Consider the following 18585-nt stretch of genomic DNA (forward strand, 5'->3'; position numbering starts at 1 on the left):
ATTTCTTGAACTTCATTGAGATTGAGGTAGTCAAAATGACTTTTCACATCCATTTGTGGGGAAGAGTTATATGTGAGTGTGTTTAGTTGATTATTGGAGTTTTAGTTTATATTGATATATATAGTATTTTGAATATCTTTAAAAATAGGTGGAGATTTATAACGTAATGGTAAATATGTGTTCAAAATTTATATAGTGCTCAAGTTTGAATCCCTATAGAAAAAATTTTCTACAAATTTATTGTTCTAAATTTACGGGAGATGATTTAAAAGAAAAATAAAATATTTTTTTAATATAAATTTACATTCTAAATCTACGAGAGATAATTAAATTAAAATAAAATATTTTAAAAATTTATGTCCTTCCAAATTTTGAGAGAAAGCGAAGAACTTGAGATAATCATCAGAATATATTTAAATAATAAAAAAATATTTAAATAATGAAGTATGCATTTTTTTTCTTTGATAGTTTAATTTTTAAATAAAATAATTATGCGCTTTAATGAAATGTCAAATTAAGTAGAATTTCTAAAATTAGATCTCATTATGACTCATGTAAAAAATAATTTCTATATAATCAAGCTGAGAATATAATTAAATAATAAAATAATAAAATATATCTTCTCTAGAGGACTATCCAATTTAAAACTTTAGTTTTAAAGTTTTAAAATAACTTATTTTACAAAAATATTATTCTTAAACATAATAAGTACTTAATTTACTTATTCCATTTTGGTACGTGAGGAAGACGCGCTACATTATGGAGTGGGTTCGATAGTGTAGAATTAAGTATGTTCCAAATGGCTGAGGCAATTAATGAAAAAAAAAACTCTTTTTTTAAAAAAAAATAAAATAAATCTTATACGATTAGAACTTAAATTAGCAAGAATCTCAAAATGGATATAAAATACTTTTAATTTTTTTATATTGTTTTTGCGTATTATTTCATATGTATTAATATATTGTAATATAGCGTTTAGATAGATTGGAATTATTTTTCGTCATTATATAATGTCATACATTTATATTTTAAATGATGATATAAAAAGTCGAATACAAAGAGAGCTTTCAATTTATACGGTTTTCAAGAGATATGGATTGTCTATTATAACATAATAAGATGATATATGATTATTAAATAATAAATAAAAACAAAATAAGAAGAAAATATTAAGATACATAATTAAGCAATCACACAAAATTAATCATTACATAAAATGAATTTTTTTATTGTTATCTAACGATGAATTTAAATAATTTAATACCATAGAAATTAAGTAAAAATTGAGATAAATATTATATTTAAACTAACCATACAATTGACAACAACCATCTAAATAAGATATACATTAGAAAACACTTTTTTTCTTAAATAAATCTTATACCATAATAAATTAAAATTGATCAAATTATGATATAAATATGATACATCAAGGAGATTATAGATTCGACTATGTATGAACTTTTTAAAATTAAAAAATATTTCTCTATAAAATAAATTTTATACAATATAAATTTAAATCAAGTATCGAGCATGAATAATAATACTAATAATAATAATAAAGTGTAGTAAGTTAGTTGTCACCACGCGGAGGAATCATTTTAGGAAGACACGTGGCGCATTTGGGGCGACGTTAACCCGGTGGGCTTTGGCGGCTTTTGGACACAAAACGACGGTAAGGAAAACGACAAAATTATTATCCAAATGCTTCATTTTTTTGTCTGTTTCCCAAATTTGTGAAGTAGTGGGTGTTCTTTTTTTCCCTCCATCATACTTTCCGTTTGACTTAAAATCGAGTTTTAAAAAAAAAAAAGTTTTTAATTTTGTGATTTAAATTAAAGTTATGTTAAATGTATTAAAATAATTTTTAATTTTATGGTTTTAAACATGTCACGTAAAAAGTTAAAGTTAAAGCGTTGTCAAAAAAAAAAAAGAGTAATTCTCTTTTAAATCGACTAAAAATAAAATAATTTCATTCTTTTTTAAACGGATGGAGTAAACAATTATAAACTGTACCTAACAACTATCCAAACAAAGTGTGATACGCTAAGTAAGAGAATAAGTTACGTCTAATTATCTAATATAATCCTCGACCTCTACAATCTCTAGTCAAGGAATGACCTTAGTAACCTAAAGTTGCTTCATCTCTTATTTAATCACCCCACTCCAATACTCCTCAACTCTACCAATGCGGTCATTCTGTCACACCAAAAATGGGGATTTTGTAAATCTCTTATTCACACGTGTCCAAAATAGTCTCACTTGGATCCCACATCTTAACATTCACGAGAGTCACTTTGCCTTATCTCAAATAATTTCATTCCTAATCTTATCTCGTTTATATGCTCACCTATCCATATATACGCTATAGGGGCAATCTAATAAATCAAATTAAATGCTAAAATCATACTTTGATTTAATTGTGCTCTGTAGCAAATTGTTTGCCAGTCGTCTCTCTCTCTCAAATTCTTGCTCGCCTCTCTTGCTTTTATACAAACACAAATGTATAAAATGTGTTTGTAGGTATAAAGTGAGAGAAAATTGTATATAATACATATATTTTCGGTCCTCTCTCTCCCCTCTCTCAAATCTCGCTCGCCATCTCACATCTCTCGCTCATTTCAACACAAACGAAATGTATAAATTGTGTTTCTGTTTATATAAAGCGAGAGAAAATTGTATATACACATGCAAATACATATATCTTCATTCTTATACATACATTTATAATTATACAATACAAAAAAAATTTCTGCCCAATTTTCTTTTATATTTTTCTCTTTCTTGTTTTATACCTACACAAATTATACAATTAATCTTTTGTATATAAATAACGAATTATACAACTGATTTCTTTGTATATGTATAACAAATTATACAATTGTTTTTTTTTATATATGTATAGAGAAATATATATATTTATGTTTTCTATGAAGTATAATTATGCAAAGTATAACTATAACATATAAGTATGACTTTTATGTTTACTATATGTAAAAGTTACCCTATAAAAAATTGGAATGATACATCCAAAATGGAATATTGTGAAGTTCATAATGGGCGTAAGCCCATTCATTGCAAAGTTAAGAGTCCAATAACACGGCCCATTAGCCAAAGCCCATCTCTGACCGGAAACTTCTTTTTGGGATTCGCGCACTAACTTCGCCGTGTTGTAGAAAGGATTCGGTAACCACTATTGCCGCGTAGTGCATAAAAGACTATTCGTTAACCCAAAACCCCCACACTTTCCCCTTTTTCTTCCGTCGATAAATCCAATTTTTCAGTAGGAGGAGGAAAATTCAATCGCCGATCGATTAATTACGATGAATTTTCTATTCGGCAAGAGAAAAACTCCGGCAGGTTCGGTTTTTTATCAGGAGATTTCTGTTTTTGATATTGATCGAATTGATGTTTTGTTTACTGCTATTTTGATGAATTTATTGCGGTTTGAAAATTCATGTTTTCGCGATCTATGTGAATTTGAGATGTGATCACATCGAATTGTTGGAAAGTATGGTGAAATTGATGAGTTTTGACTTTGTAATTCTCTTATTTGATGATTAATTAGGTATATAAGGTTGTGATGATTTTGTTTAGTGAGTTTAGGGGAAAGGAAATGATGCATAAGTGGACTTAGGATAATGATTTTTTAATAAAACTTTAGAGTGTTTAAATGTTTAATTTTGCTGGAGTGATGGCAAAAGTTTGGCTGTAGCAACCTTTGTGAATTGAGACGTGATCACCTGGAATTGTTTGTATGTATTGTAAAATTGATAAGTGTGGCTTTGAACTGCTGGATATTAATTGCAGAATCTTATATTTGATGAGAAACTAGGTATAGCCGGTTTGGATGCTTTTTGATTAGTGAGCTTAGGGAAAGAAAATGATGTTTAGGATAATGAATTTTTCTTTAGAATGTTTAAAGTTTAAATTTTGCTAGTGATGGTATAAGTTTGGCTGTGGTTGCTTTAGTGTCCTGTTTTAATTTATTCAATGAAGTTATTGCTTTTTGAAAAATTCCTGTTTCCTGATGTATGTGAATTGGCACATGATCACCTCGAATTGTTGGGAAGTATAGTAAAATCGATGAGTTTTTTGACTTTACGCTGTTGGCTCATAATTTTGTAAAATCTCTTATCTGATGTGAGTATTAGTTATCCGGTTTGATGCTTTTGTTTAGTGAGTTTAGATGAAAACAAATGATGCATTTTGGGTGATGAAATTTCTTATTTTGAATGTATTAAGTTTATATTTTGCCAGAGTGATGGCAAGAGGTTCGGTCTGGCCGTCTGGTCTCCTTAATGTCCTGTCTTTTTAAGTTTGGCATTCTTCAGATGGTATTTGAGGAAGAAATTGTTGTGCTCCAAATGATTCCTGGTTATGCGTATTCCATTGTCTAGATTGTATAATGGTCGGAGTTCTTTTATTTTTCTGATTGTGAGCATGTGCTTACTCAAATTTAATGTTGGAAGTTTTCTGTAAAAGATTGAGTGGACATCATGCGTGTTGTCCCATATATCTCATACTAAACTGACAACGACATATACTAGACTTGATCTTAGCTGAAAGGCCAAGAAGGCTCAAAGCTTGAAACCTCTGGTTTATACTTATTACTGCTAAACCTCAAACACTTAAATGGAAATTTTGTGTTGGGCTTGGTCTTGTTCAACTGCACATGATAGACTATGTTGACACCCAAAAAAAGAAAAGAAAAAGAAAATGAATACCAACTTGATACAGATAAGTGCAGGTGCTTTTCTATTGCATGTTCTGTCTGTGTGTGCGCGCGCTCATGCTCTTGGAAGTCACCTCCTACTAATGAAATTGCCTTAATGCCTAGTTCGGCGTTATTTTTTTGTGTCTGGTTTACCTGCTTACCTATCAGAGCAAGCTCCACATTTTTCTTACCTTGAGTGATTTTAGATCTCAAAATTATCTTTACAAATTACAAATACCTTCTTTTGCCCATCCTTGTCTGAACCTATTGTTATTATGCCTCACTTGTTTTCTGCAAGTCTAAACAAAATCTCATTTTATTGGGACTTGGGGTTAAGGAAGAATTTGATTTCCAATTGCTTTTGATGCTGAAACATTACCAGGGTATTTGTATCTCTTAGGCCTTATCTCTATCCATCACTTCTCAAAATTTTAGTACACTGCGAGTGAGAAGTTCATCATTGTTGGAAAAACTACCATTAACTCAATCTGTTTAGGAGCGATTTGAGAACTTTTAATTCTCTTTGTGAAAATTAAATTTATCTATGCACCTTTCCTAAATTTTTGATAGTCTCTGCATGTAATGTTACAACTTATTTTTTTATATATTTGTTAAATTCATATGACACTTCTCTTTTATAGAGAACTAGTTTTGGAATCTCTAGAATACAGCTTTTGCTTGGTAAATCGAGCTATTACAGCTTTTCTTGCTAATTCTCAGTTGTATGAATTTTACTTCCTAATTTCCCCATTTATTGTTTCTTATATACAATGCACGACTGTTCTATGTTGTTCCCTTGTAATTTAATGGGATGTGATCATTGTTAGTCTTTTCTGAAGGATTTCCTTGCATTGGTTTCTCATGTTCTATTTTCATTTGCAGAACTCCTGCGTGAAAACAAGCGTATGCTTGATAAATCTATCCGAGAAATAGAAAGGGAGAGACAGGGCTTACAAACACAAGAGAAGAAACTAATTGCAGAGATAAAGAAAAGTGCAAAGCAAGGACAGATGGTATGTCTTCTATCTGGATATAAACCCCACTTCGTAAAGAGTAATTCTTCTTCATCTTTTTTATTTGCCTCTCTACTTTTTCAAATTAACGGTACACATGCTGTGATTTTCTAAAAGGTAGGTTATTCTATGATGGTGGAGCCTATCATGCACTTCAGTTATTAGTATTTTAGTTGCTTGAATTACTACTAAAAATTAGCTGTTCGTAACAAAGTGGTGAAGAAGGCCTGTACTGTAGTTAATGTTAATCTCACATTGCACAGAGTTGAACCCAAAAAGCACCAGCTTTTATGTTTTCTAGTTAAGCTTTACTTTGGTTCAATTAGTTGAACAGAAAATCCATTATGCAGTTAGTGCAACTTCATTGAGTCTCGGAAAAAAGCACTGTCTGCTTCGGCACTTTTGTTTCTTGAATTCAGTAATGTATTATTCTGTAGATAGTGCAAGGAAATATATTGTATTAACAACAATTCTTAAGCCCGTTTGTGATTTGAATTTTTTTGATTCTAGGGAGCTGTGAAGGTGATGGCGAAAGATCTTATTAGAACAAGGCATCAGATTGAAAAATTTTACAAGCTTAAGTCCCAACTTCAAGGTGTCTCCCTCAGAATTCAGGTAGTTATGGACATCATTATCGTTGTTTTTTCTTGCTGTTGTTGCTATTGCTACTGTTTTGCTTTTGAGAAGTGTTATCATTATTGAGGATAAAACTGCTGTTGTACATCTGACTGTTGTTTACAAAGCTTAATATTTGCAAAGCAGTATCCTTGATTTATTCCTTCCCTCCTCTGGAATAAACTCTGCAATCTTAAAAGTAAGTTCCCATCACCAGCTAATGGAAAATTGGGAAGCTTTTCCATCAGTTGCAGAGACAAATAGCGGCACTGGGTTCATCTGAACTCATTATTTTCGACGTAGAGCAGAAGTTTTTGTGCAGAAGTAGTTTAAAATTGCAATAAATAGTACGTATGAACTCATAATTTAAAAATACAATGTGTTCAATCCTAAGAATCTTAAAGGATTGAACACATAAGGGTTAAGTCCTGGATCTACTTCTGTTTTTGGTGCTGCAAGGGAACTACTAACATATTCTGATAATGATTCATTCCCTTCACATTCAAACTGTTTAGGCATATGCAAACTGGTTGACAAAAATATTTATGCTGTGTGAATGATTGATTAAGAGTTCCTAATATTGTTGATTTTTTTTAATTGCATATATTTGGTTGTCTTGAAAAATCAATTGTTTCCTAACTCTTTTCTTTTCTTTCCAAATACCCAAATATTATCATTGGTATCAGACTTTGAAATCAACACAAGCAATGGGTGAAGCAATGAAAGGCGTTACAAAGGCAATGGGACAGATGAACAGGCAGATGAATTTGCCGGCATTGCAGAGAATAATGCAAGAATTTGAGATGCAAAATGAAAAGATGGAAATGGTGAGTGAGGTGATGGGAGATGCCATTGATGATGCTTTGGAAGGGGATGAGGAAGAAGAAGAAACTGAAGAGTTGGTGAGCCAGGTCCTTGATGAGATTGGAATTAATATCAACAATGAGGTATTTTTACCACTCTTCCGTTACGGCCTATTTGTATGTATATGATATGTTTGCAATGCTCTAATTACTTATTATCCTTGAATATTAATGGCAGCTTGTCAATGCTCCTTCTTCCGCGGTGGCTGCTCCAGCAGCGAAAGGCAAGGTTGCACAAGCTGAGGCAACTGACAATGATGATGGTGGGATAGACAGTGATCTGCAAGCAAGGTTAGACAATTTGAGGAAAATGTAAATTTGTTTGTAGAATGAATTGGAAACTTTATATGTTCTTGTAATATTTGTGAAAATTCTGGAGTTCATGATCAGACATTGTGTCTGTCATTGCAATTTGCAAAACATAGCATATGCTTTCTATTTTATTCCTTTTTTTTTTTGAGAAGGTAACATACTTGTATTATATTCCAAAAAATCAAACCTGCCACAATTTGTTACAGGTAATCATTTTTTCACATCATAGAATACAAGCATTTCCTGTAACTATCATCTTTTTCTATAACCTGGTGTTTGGGCTGGATCAATTTAGGCACATCTTGACTAATTCCACGTGTTAAAAAAAAAAGAAAGAGAGACTAATTCCATCAGCTAAGTGATATCTCCCACTTGGTATTAATATAACTCTTATCTACCTATGATTGGATAGATTGAAAGGAATTGCTTTAAGTTTTTGTCTTTGGGAATTTGAACTTGAAATCTCATTATTTTTAACTCACTTCATTGACTATCAAGTCACGATGGGTGCAGTGTTTTGGATGACAAAAGGCAACATGGGTTCGGGGTGAGTGGCAAGGCACTCACTTTTTGAAGTGCAGTGTCAATTAATTAAAAAGTTAATAAATTAAATTACATATATAAAAATTAAAATCTGAAATAAATATTAGCAAATTCAATTCAAATACTGGAAGTAGATAGTACATTCTAAAAATTAAAAGAACTTGAATGAGGAAAAAACAAAATAAAAGTTAAGAACTTGAACGAGAAAAAAAAACAAAATAGAAGTCAAAGAAGTGAGGAAAAAAGAGAGGTTGAAGTTACTCTCATGTCTGCAGAAGAAAGAAAAAGAAACAGATGAAGAAGTAAAGAAGAAGAAATACGTATTGGTTGGACTTTGGATTTGTCGAAGAAGTCTAGTTGAGTCGAGTGGTTGGAGCCGAAGTCATTGGCTAATAGTCCAACTGTTTAAATTTGAAAAGAAAATTCATAATATTACCTTTTAACTTTTAATTCCTAAATTGGTTTTTTTTTTTTTTAACAAACACAAAAAATGCGACACTTTTTTCGCCTTTTGCCTTTGAAGATTGCCTCGCCACTAAGCTAATAAGCGAGGAAGGGTCGCCTTGCCTCTCGCCAATATTGTCTTTCACAACCACTGGACTTAAATTCAACTTTTTGAAAATAGGATCCAGTAATTATTGCCTTAGAATGTATGAATGATTCATGGAAATTTCGATTCATATTTTTCATAGAGAAATCTCTGATTAAGGATAGATCAAGATTGCAACTATATCTTCCTCTATTACCACACTCACCGAGATCTCTTCATCAAGGAACATCTTCATGCAAAACCAAATATTTTCTAGAAACAAAAACTATCATAACACAAAAATGAAATGAAAGACAATACCTCTATGAAAAAAAATTCAAAACGAAATGAAAGAGAATGAACTAAACTGAACGAACTATCAACCATCTCGAGAACTTTCCTCTTGCCTTGTGAAACTATTCCGGTGAAGCACTAGTGGCTCCACCGGAGAACGACACAAAGGGCAATCCAAATGAGAACAAAGCCACATATCAATGCAAGAAGCATGAAAATAATGTCTACATATTGGAAGTTGCTTCACTTCCTCCCCTTCTTCAAAAACTGATAAACACACAGCACACTCATAATCACCATTCTTCTCCTGTTGATTTCCTCCAACTTCTCCTTTCGTGTACCTGAAACTGGACACTATGTTCGCGTTAAGGTTATTAGGAACCTGGACAGTGTTTTGTTCAAGAGACTGATTCGTGTTGTTATTTTCGTTGCACCATCGAGTTATGATGAAATTGTAGATTCCAAGCAGGAAAACTGCTGTTCCTACAATGATAAGAGCGCAATACAGACTCGGTAAGTTCAACTGTTTTGGAGGTGAATATGAAGGGATATAAGGCATAGGAGCTTCTGGCATAGTTGATTAGTTGAAGCTTTTTGTTTGAGAAGCAAATATTATGAGGAGATAGATTTGATTCACCACTTAGTGATATATATAACCAAGTAAAGTAGTATAATATTACTACAAATTTAACTTATATTACACAAGAGGTAGAAAAAAAAAGTACTATATGTGCATTTTAACCTGTCATTATCAGCTTAGAAGTTCTCTACTTCTTATGGGCAGTTTTAGATATTTTTTCAAGTGATCTTATAGTATAGGAAGTTAAATTCTGTTACCCCTCGTGTATTTTTAGTACTTGTCGTCTAAAACAAGTCATAGATATTTGTATTTGCATAGAGGGAGTGTTATTTACATGGATAATATTAAGGTAAAAGGTAAAAGTATCTCCATAGATTGTGACCGAAATTTCAAAAACACACCTCAACTAAACTAAGGTTCTATTATCTCCCAAACCCATTTTCTTTTGTTCTTTTCTGCACCTTTTTGGCTTACGTGACATCTAAATATCTTTCACATGCCTCAATTTCGTGGAGACACCCATGTAAGACAAAAGGTGTATTAAGTTACAAAAATGAATTAGTTCAGGCGATAATAGGACCTTGATTTAGTTAAAGTGTGTTTATGAGATTTCGATCAGAGTCTAGGGAATACTAATAGGTTACGTACCATCCTTACTAGATTACCTGTTAGTTAATGTGCATAAAGGATTTATCTATATAATTATAAGTGATATGATTGTGTAAATATTTTAACACATTGTTAATGTATATAACTTAAATTCTTGATTTTATTTGTTTGATGTTTTAAAAATTGTGAATTACTATTAATTATGAAGCCGTGGAATCAAAGGACTATAAAGAAGGAATATTGGCTGGTTATTTAAATAAATAAACTGTGATGAAATATGAAATCAAATGAAGAATACAAATAAATTGACATCTAAAATTTGCTGTCACTTTTCAAGCAAAGTCGATTTTATAGCTCCTATTTTGTCATTTTTAATAGGAAGTTTGATGGATAATTTGATTTTAATTGACTTTGTGAAGCTTATCTTTTGGTAGGTAGGTTGTTGTGTATTTTAGGTAAATATATTATAATAATTCTCTCTGTCCCATCTTGATGTAATATACTCCCTTCTTATTTCACTTTTCTTTTTTTTTAAATGAAATAAAATAATTGGAAGTCGGGGAATGGGTAAGAGGTTACGAGTGAGGAATCATGAAAGTTTAGATAGTCAGTCAACTCCACTATTAGCATTCACCCTTCCTATTTCAATAAGTTTATCCATTTTTAGTTTTTTTTTTGTGTGGATGTTTAATAGTGTTCTCCATTGCGACGATGACGGTGGCTCCTAAAGTGAAAAAAGTCACTTTTCAATTCATTACGACTCTTTATTCAGATCAATATATTGTTCGCGAAGTTCTTAAATGAAAAGTTCTTGAAAAAAGCTTCAACTAATATATCTTTCACATCTTTAATCCATACCCTTCTTGAAAAAGGTATGAGTTTCATGATGTTCACTTAAACTTTTCATCTTTTTAATGAAATTATAAGATGATATATGTCGAGATTTAACTAACGTTAAGGACAATTTGTGCCTAATAATTGGAAGAAGGGCAACTTTGTGGGAGTCCGGAGCCTAAAGGGTAAAAAATGTTAACAAAAATTCCAAAACGGTATATGAAATTTCTTTTTAACCAAAAGGGCAAAATCGCTCGCGAAGTAGCGATTTTGTCCACTGAAAAAAGCAAAATCGCTGCTATAGCAGCGATTTGTTAAATTTGCTTTTTTTTTTTAAAAAAAAATTATAACAAAATCGCTCCCTCGGGAGCGATTTTCAAAATAAAAATCTTTTTTTTAATATTTTTTTGATATGTCGCTGCTTAGGCAGCGACTTGTGTATAATTTTTTTTAATTAATATTTTTTGTTTTTTTTTATAAAAAAAGTTTAAATCAATTTTTTAAATCAAATAGCTGCCAAGGCAATGATTTTTAATTAATTTTTTTAAATAAATAAATAAATAAATCGCTGCCAAGGCAGCGATTTTAAATCAAATTTTTTTTAGTGATTTAATTTTTAAAAATTAAAAAAGAAATAATTAAAAATTGCAGCAATGTAATTTAAAAAAAATATTTTTTTCATTTAAACTTTTTTAAATAAAAAAAGCAAAAAAAAATTAAAAAATTAAGGTAATGTCGCTGCATAAGCAGCGACTTACTTAAAAAGGTATAAAAAAATTTGAAAATTGAAAATCGCTCCCTTGGGAGCGATTTTGTTTTTTCCAATGGACAAAATCGCTACTTCGCGAGCGATTTTGCCCTTTTGATTTAAAAGAAATTTCATATACCGTTTTAGAATTTTTATTAACATTTTTTACCCTTTAGGCTTCGGACTCAACTTTGTGGTGTCATTTTTAATACATTAGGGATATTTTTTTTTGGACCCCTTTTTCGTATTTAGATTATTGTTGCTATATGATCTTTGGTTCAATATGAAGATTCATGGGGTAGATGGATTACACGTATACACTTCAATTTAACCAAAATATAGTTTATCAATAATCGAAGGACAAATATACAAGATTAAAGACTTCACATTTTTGAAGGTTTTCACTACACTAATGAACATGGATATAACTAACTAGTTTCGATATACAATTTAAATCAAACCTAGCAACTTTGTTTGAAATCTTGTATTTGACATAACAAACTCATTCAATATGTATAGCAAAGAGCGCTTTGCTTAGATGGTTAACACTTTTTACCTTCAACCCCATGATTGTGGTCAGTCATCAAGGGAGCAAAAAAGGTAGCTCTTACGAGAAGGTAACAAATGGACTAGAATTTTAAATTCATAAACTTTAAATTCTGACTCCGCCTCTGCTACACCTAGTATACAAGGTTAAATTTATGATAGGGATTGCAATGAGATAAGGTTATCCACCATAGACAAGTGAAGAATCCCCACGTAGGACATAAAGAAGAGATGTGCAAAACCAATTGCCCTATTTTCCACCTCTCATATCTTTAATGGCTCTCAAAAGCACAACATACACCTCTCAAACGAACAAACACAAGAATATAGAGACATAGAACAACTCAAAAGAAGAAGAATTAAGGCAAAATAATAATAATAATAATAATAATAATAATGGCTTCTTCTTCTTCAATAGTTTCAATGGCAATGCCACTAACTTACACAACTCAAAACAAACAACCAGTTGTTGAAGCTTTTTTCAAGCCATTGCCAATTAAACCTTCAAAACAATTTACAACTTCAAAAAAGTTTGTAGTCATCAAGGCCACTTCAATTAAGGAAAAGGCAATTGTAGGGTTGACAACAGGTGTACTCACAGCATCAATGGTTGTACCTGATGTAGCACAAGCTGCTGAGGGTTTGTCACCATCACTCAAGAACTTCTTGCTTAGCATTGTGTCTGGTGGAGTTGTGCTTGGTGCTATTATTGGTGCTATTATTGGTGTCTCCAATTTTGATCCTGTTAAGAGGGGTTAATTTTGTGTGTTTTTTCTTTCTATATAAATGATAATTGTTTGGTTTTCAAGTATGATTTTGTGTATGTTTAATTCAATTTTGGATTATTTTTTGGTATTCGAAATAGTAAACGCTAAGATAGTGTGAAAGAGTTTACTATACGGTTAATTTATATTTGGAATGTTTAGTATTCATCACTAAAAGAAGCGGTTCGTGTCATGATTTTTTTCATTAATATAGCTCAAACCTAACATATGTATGTCAATTTTACTAGAGATACGTGATTCTCGTCCATCTTAACACATAACTTGGCGGTAATTCGTAATTTTCCTTGAAATATATGAATGTTTATATTTTAATTTGGGAGTACACATGCACTTAGGCGGAGCTATATTGAAGCAAGGGGTTTATATGATACCTCTTTTGCTAAAAAATTTAATGTATTCATTATACATGTCTATTATAAGACAAAAATAATATATTGCATGAGTGAAAAGGAATAAGTTGTACCTAATTTTAATTTTTCTTTTGACCGTATAATGAATGAAGTAAAATAAAGGTACTATGAGTGAAACACTATGTCAAAGTTAAATTTTCGAGATTGTCATGTCAAACTTCAGATAAAATTATCTGAATTCGATACTTTCAAGCTCTAAGTTAAAAAATTTTATTTATGAATAGAGATCAAATTAATCTCATATCATAGTTATCAACATTTAGAGGACAAATACCTATATCGACCCTTACATGATCAATCAATTCTATTGACAACCACCATTGTTAGCTTCCGCCACACAATCAAATGACAGAATCATCACTACCAATTACTCTTTACTAATAGTCATCATCTGATAATATTACCTTATAGTTTACCAATCATCTCCACCAACCATGACCACTTACTACTGCACTCGATCCACCAATGTCAATCACCGACTAATCATTATTGTATAATCATCACTATCTACCATCTGCATTAATATCACTTTACTACATGAAAAGTGATTATAATATTTAATTAATTATGTTTAAAATGTATATTTATTTATTTTAATTTTAAATAAAGATAAATTATAATACAAAAGCTTAAATTTTGAAATCATTTAAAATACTAAGAAATGCACAATATAATTACAAAAAAGTAAATATTACATTCTCATATGCTTCAACTAGGAAGTTTTGGAGTCCCAAAATTTTGATGTACCATAGGTGTTTTCTCAACATCAAAATTATGTCAACCTTACATTAAGATAACCTTATCCACCACATAGTCAATAGCCAATAAGAACCACCCACATAGGACTAAGCAAAATATGCTTTAATTTTCCACCTCTCACTAAAAATCCTCTCTTTATCATCTCAATACAAAATCACATCATATTAACAATACCACACTTCTTCAACTTTTGTTTTTTGTAATTCTTGAGAGCAAAAAAGGCAAAAGAAATGGCTACTTCTTCAATAGTTTCAATGGCAATGCCACTAACTTGCAAAAGCCAAAAGAAACAACCAACAATTGTTGAAGGTTTTTTCAAGCCATTGCCAATTAGGCCTTCAAAACAAATTGCAAATTCAAAAAAGTTTGTAGTCATCAAGGCATCTTCAATTAAGGAAAAGGCAATTGTAGGGTTGACAACAGGTGTACTCACAGCATCAATGGTTGTACCTGATGTAGCACAAGCTGCTGAGGGTTTGTCACCATCACTTAAGAACTTCTTACTCAGCATTGTGTCTGGTGGAGTTGTGCTTGGTGCTATTATTGGTGCTATAATTGGTGTCTCCAACTTTGATCCTGTTAAGAGGGGTTAATTTTTTTTGCCTTTTTCTTTAATTAATTGTATCTATATCATATATTGTTTGGGTTTCAAGTATTGTTTTGTTTGTCTATGTTAACATGTCCAATTTAATTCCCTAGCTTATTTTTCGATTTATTCATCTAGTATTCGAAATAGAAAATGCTCATAATAACGCTCTAAGCTCTCTTAAAATCGCGTGAAATAGTTTTAGATTTGCAATGTATATGGCTCGTTAAAAGAAGTGATCCATATTATATATTTCTCCACTTATAATACTTTAAACATAATACTTGTATATTAGTTAAAGGTGGAGAATCTAGTCCAATCTTACTACACTCCTTGGTAGTGATTAAATCTTAGTTTTAGTTTTTCCATAAATATATAAATGCCTTTATTTTAGTTTGGGTACACTAATGTAAAAAAATTTTACGCTATCAAATCATTTAAGATGTAATTATACGTGCGTGTTACTTATCTAGAAAACAAGTCAAACTACAATGAAGGTGAAAATATCGTATCATTTTTTAGTTGTGTTACATCTTGCTTGGTAAGATTGATAGAAAGAAAGGACGGGTCAACTATGCATAGTACTTCTCGACTCTCTCTTTGAGGACTAGCGACTCATGAATGCTTTCGAGTTTGGATAAGCCAAAATACATTATGTAAATATGTAGTGTTTTGCAAAATTCTTTTTCTTTCCTTCTTACTTCACCATAAATCTAGAAATTCTTAACATTTTTTTCCTGTGTGTTCAATGGTGGTTTAATGAAAGTTGTGGTGTAATGTTAAATCTTAATTAAAAAAAAGATCTTGAATTTATGTATAGTTTAACTTAGGATAAAGTTTAAGAATGTAAAATACTTTTGAATTCGATGCTCTTAAACAATAATATCTACCAGTGATAATTGAGGAGGGTGGTATATACACAAAAATTACTCTACTTCATGCTGGTAGAGACGTTATTTCTAATCAACTCTCAGCTCAATTATGCATATCAAATTCAAGCCTGAAAAAAGAAATATAGTAATGGAGAAGTCATGTAGAAGAGAATAACACTAGCAACAAAAAGTAAAATGATTGATAATTGAAGCAAATGAATCAACGTTTGATAATAAAAATCAGACGATAAGATATAAGTATAATAATACCAAAACTGGCAAGGGAGATTAGACATCGGTCAACTATCTACTAACCTTCTACTCTAATACTCGTATCTATTAACCTTCTACTCTAGTACTTGACCTCCATATCCTGTTATTTAGAGCCTCTCCTCGGTGAGCTGCTAGTGTGCCATGTCATGCTTGATCACCTCTTCCCAAAAGTTCTTCAACCTACCTCTACTTCTCCTCACACCTATCATAGTCGACCTTTCACACCTCCTCTACTTCTCGAAATATATTCGACCATCTCAACTTTATCTCTCTCATCTTGTCTGTCACAAAGGGTCACTACCACTTCTATCTCTCTTAGCATATCAAATATTTTGAAATTTGTGATCTTAAACATATAATTCTATAAGAGTGTCATTAAGGCTAAAGCAAAAAGTAGGATTAGAAACCCATTAACTATAAAAAATGCATTTTAAATTCATTTTAAAAATAAATTCACAAAGAAAACGAGACACATAGAATGAGTTTTTTTTTTTTTTTTAAAATATTTGTACTTTTATATAATTACAAATTTGTGAAGATGTTCTTACTTAATTAAGAAATACCCTTTCTTAGAATTTCGTTCACTAAGATTGCCCAATCACCAAACACCAATCTTAATTGGGCCATCACCATAATTGACCACTTAGATTATCAATCAATTTTATCGCCAAACTTCTATTATATAATTAAAACTATTAACCATTATTACCAATCACTTTTGTTTAAAGTAATTTTTTTACACATAACACTCTTCTCGTGAGTCTTAAATATATAATAAATAATCATATAAAGTTTAAGTCGTTAAAGACAATAATTACTATAAGGACTCTTGTTGATTAGCAAGTATAATTGTGCAATTACTCTATTTATGTTCTAATAACTTTTATTGTCGCTCATAACTATACAACCATTCTATTAGATTTCATTCTATTAGACTTCGACTATACCTCCACCAACCATTACTGCCAATCATCTTCACCAACTACAACTATCACTAATCATTAATGTACATCAAAACGAGCAAAATTCTAATGAAAATTAATCATTTATCGTATACAATTGAATTTTTTTTTAAAAAAAAAAGAGGGGAGGAAGGAGGTGGAGGGGGGGGGGGGGTCATATTTACTTAAACTTAAAAAAATATTAATGACCAAATGAACACTTGGACTACACCATGCATCTTTTGTCAGCCTATGTGGACACATATAAAGTTGTGACAACCTTCTAATAAGATAACCATATCCAATATAACCAATAAAAATCAGCCACATAGAACAAAACAAAAAATATGCCAACTCCACATTTCAATTTTCCACCTCTCATTAAAAACTCTCTTTTTATCCTCTCAAAACAAAATCACATCATAATAACAATACCACACTTCTTCAACCTTTGTTTTTTATAATTCTTGATAGCAAAAAGGCAAAAGAAATGACCACTTCTTCAATAGTTTCAATGGCAATGCCACTAACTTACACAACTCAAAACAAACAACCAATTGTTGAAGCTTTTTTCAAGCCATTGCCAATTAAGCCTTCAAAACAAATTACAACTACAAAAAAGTTTGCAGTCATCAAGGCATCTTCAATTAAGGAAAAAGCAATGGTAGGGTTGACAACAGGTGTACTCACAGCATCAATGGTTGTACCTGATGTAGCACAAGCTGCTGAGGGTTTGTCACCATCACTTAAGAACTTCTTGCTTAGCATTGTGTCTGGTGGAGTTGTGCTTGGTGCTATTATTGGTGTTATTATTGGTGTCTCCAACTTTGATCCTGTTAAGAGAGGTTAAATTTGTGACTTCCTTTAATTGTATCTAATATGATTTGTGTATGTTTACATGGCAATTAATTCCTTTTTAACTTACTTTTATGTTTATTCATTTGATATTTGAAATACTCCCTCCGTTTCACAAAGAATTACCTGGTTTGACTTGGCACGGAGTTTAAGAGTATAAAGAAGACTTTTGAATCTTGTGGTCCTAAATTAAAGTTAGATCAAATGTACAAAATTGTCTTTTGATCTTGTGGCCTTAAATATGCTACGTGGAAAGCTGAAATTAAAATTTTACCAAAAAGAGAAAGAGATCATTCTTTTTTGGAACATACCAAAAAGGAAAGGATGTCACTCTTTTTTGAAAAGGAGGGAGTAGTAAAGTTGTGATAATGTTCTACTACCTCCATCCATGTTTAATTGTGATGGTTTCTATTCTTAAAGTCAAACTGTAAAAACTTTGGCTAATATTTTAAGATGTATTTTTTCATCATATTTATATGGAAAAAGTTGCAATTTATGGTACTTTTCATACAACTTTTTAATATCGAAATTTCTTGTAGAAAATATCGAATTAATGTAATTTAATTTAACTTTAAAAATTAGTCAAATTGACTTTCGAAAAACACAACATGACAAATAAAAATGAACAGAGAGAATAGTAAATTGGTGCGAAATGATTTACTCTGTGTTTAATTTAGATTTGCAATGCATAAGACTTATAGAGAAACATTTTATATATGTTGAGTTAAAAGAGGAGGTAAGTTGGTTAAAATTTGTGCACTTTTAAGTGTATGTATATGATATTTTGTTGTATTCCTTACCTTAGCATTTAGGGCACTCAACAGGAATTAGACGATTTTCTAATTTTTCTTTTGTGTTAGTATATGAAATTTTTGGTGATATAAATTTCAGATCTTATTTT

The 18585-nt window shown here is 31.0% G+C and overlaps 5 protein-coding genes across 5 annotated transcripts; 4 read left to right on the plus strand and 1 right to left on the minus strand.

Annotated features, from left to right (window-relative positions):
• The first annotated feature begins 3160 nt into the window (after positions 1-3160).
• Positions 3161-7651, plus strand: LOC101247586 (SNF7 family protein). The gene is made up of 5 exons (NM_001347320.1): positions 3161-3360; positions 5600-5730; positions 6241-6345; positions 7032-7292; positions 7387-7651. The coding sequence occupies exons 1-5, from the start codon at positions 3324-3326 to the stop codon at positions 7522-7524; spliced, it is 672 nt and encodes a 223-aa protein (NP_001334249.1). The 5' UTR covers positions 3161-3323; the 3' UTR covers positions 7525-7651.
• Positions 7652-8971: 1320 nt separating this feature from the next.
• On the minus strand, positions 8972-9460 carry LOC101267097 (RING-H2 finger protein ATL57-like). The gene has a single exon (XM_004252020.1). It carries the CDS (start codon positions 9458-9460, stop codon positions 8972-8974), a length of 489 nt encoding a protein of 162 aa, XP_004252068.1.
• Positions 9461-10741: 1281 nt separating this feature from the next.
• On the plus strand, positions 10742-13014 carry LOC101247889 (uncharacterized). Its single transcript, XM_069292825.1, has one exon. It carries the CDS (start codon positions 12600-12602, stop codon positions 12960-12962), a length of 363 nt encoding a protein of 120 aa, XP_069148926.1. The 5' UTR covers positions 10742-12599; the 3' UTR covers positions 12963-13014.
• Positions 13015-13066: 52 nt separating this feature from the next.
• Positions 13067-14828, plus strand: LOC101248173 (uncharacterized). The gene has a single exon (XM_069292824.1). It carries the CDS (start codon positions 14388-14390, stop codon positions 14748-14750), a length of 363 nt encoding a protein of 120 aa, XP_069148925.1. The 5' UTR covers positions 13067-14387; the 3' UTR covers positions 14751-14828.
• A 2386-nt stretch (positions 14829-17214) lies between these two features.
• On the plus strand, positions 17215-17753 carry LOC101248456 (uncharacterized). The gene has a single exon (XM_004251637.5). The coding sequence runs from the start codon at positions 17320-17322 to the stop codon at positions 17677-17679; it is 360 nt and encodes a 119-aa protein (XP_004251685.1). The 5' UTR covers positions 17215-17319; the 3' UTR covers positions 17680-17753.
• Positions 17754-18585: the final 832 nt, after the last annotated feature.

Source organism: Solanum lycopersicum, chromosome 12 (genome assembly GCF_036512215.1).
Source record: "Solanum lycopersicum chromosome 12, SLM_r2.1".
NCBI classification, from domain to species: Eukaryota; Viridiplantae; Streptophyta; class Magnoliopsida; order Solanales; family Solanaceae; genus Solanum; species Solanum lycopersicum.

What these genes read in the sequence shown, in the direction of transcription:
- LOC101247586 (NM_001347320.1), top strand. Translation starts at nt 3,324, where the DNA reads ATGAATTTTCTATTCGGCAAGAGAAAAACTCCGGCAG. An exon ending in GTGTCTCCCTCAGAATTCAG is followed by an intron (nt 6,346 to 7,031) that starts GTAGTTATGGAC and finishes CATTGGTATCAG; the next exon opens with ACTTTGAAATCAACACAAGC. An exon ending in GAATTAATATCAACAATGAG is followed by an intron (nt 7,293 to 7,386) that starts GTATTTTTACCA and finishes TATTAATGGCAG; the next exon opens with CTTGTCAATGCTCCTTCTTC.
- LOC101267097 (XM_004252020.1), bottom strand. Translation starts at nt 9,460, where the DNA reads ATGCCAGAAGCTCCTATGCCTTATATCCCTTCATATTCACCTCCAAAA.
- LOC101247889 (XM_069292825.1), top strand. Translation starts at nt 12,600, where the DNA reads ATGGCTTCTTCTTCTTCAATAGTTTCAATGGCAATGCCACTAACTTAC.
- LOC101248173 (XM_069292824.1), top strand. Translation starts at nt 14,388, where the DNA reads ATGGCTACTTCTTCAATAGTTTCAATGGCAATGCCACTAACTTGCAAA.
- LOC101248456 (XM_004251637.5), top strand. Translation starts at nt 17,320, where the DNA reads ATGACCACTTCTTCAATAGTTTCAATGGCAATGCCACTAACTTACACA.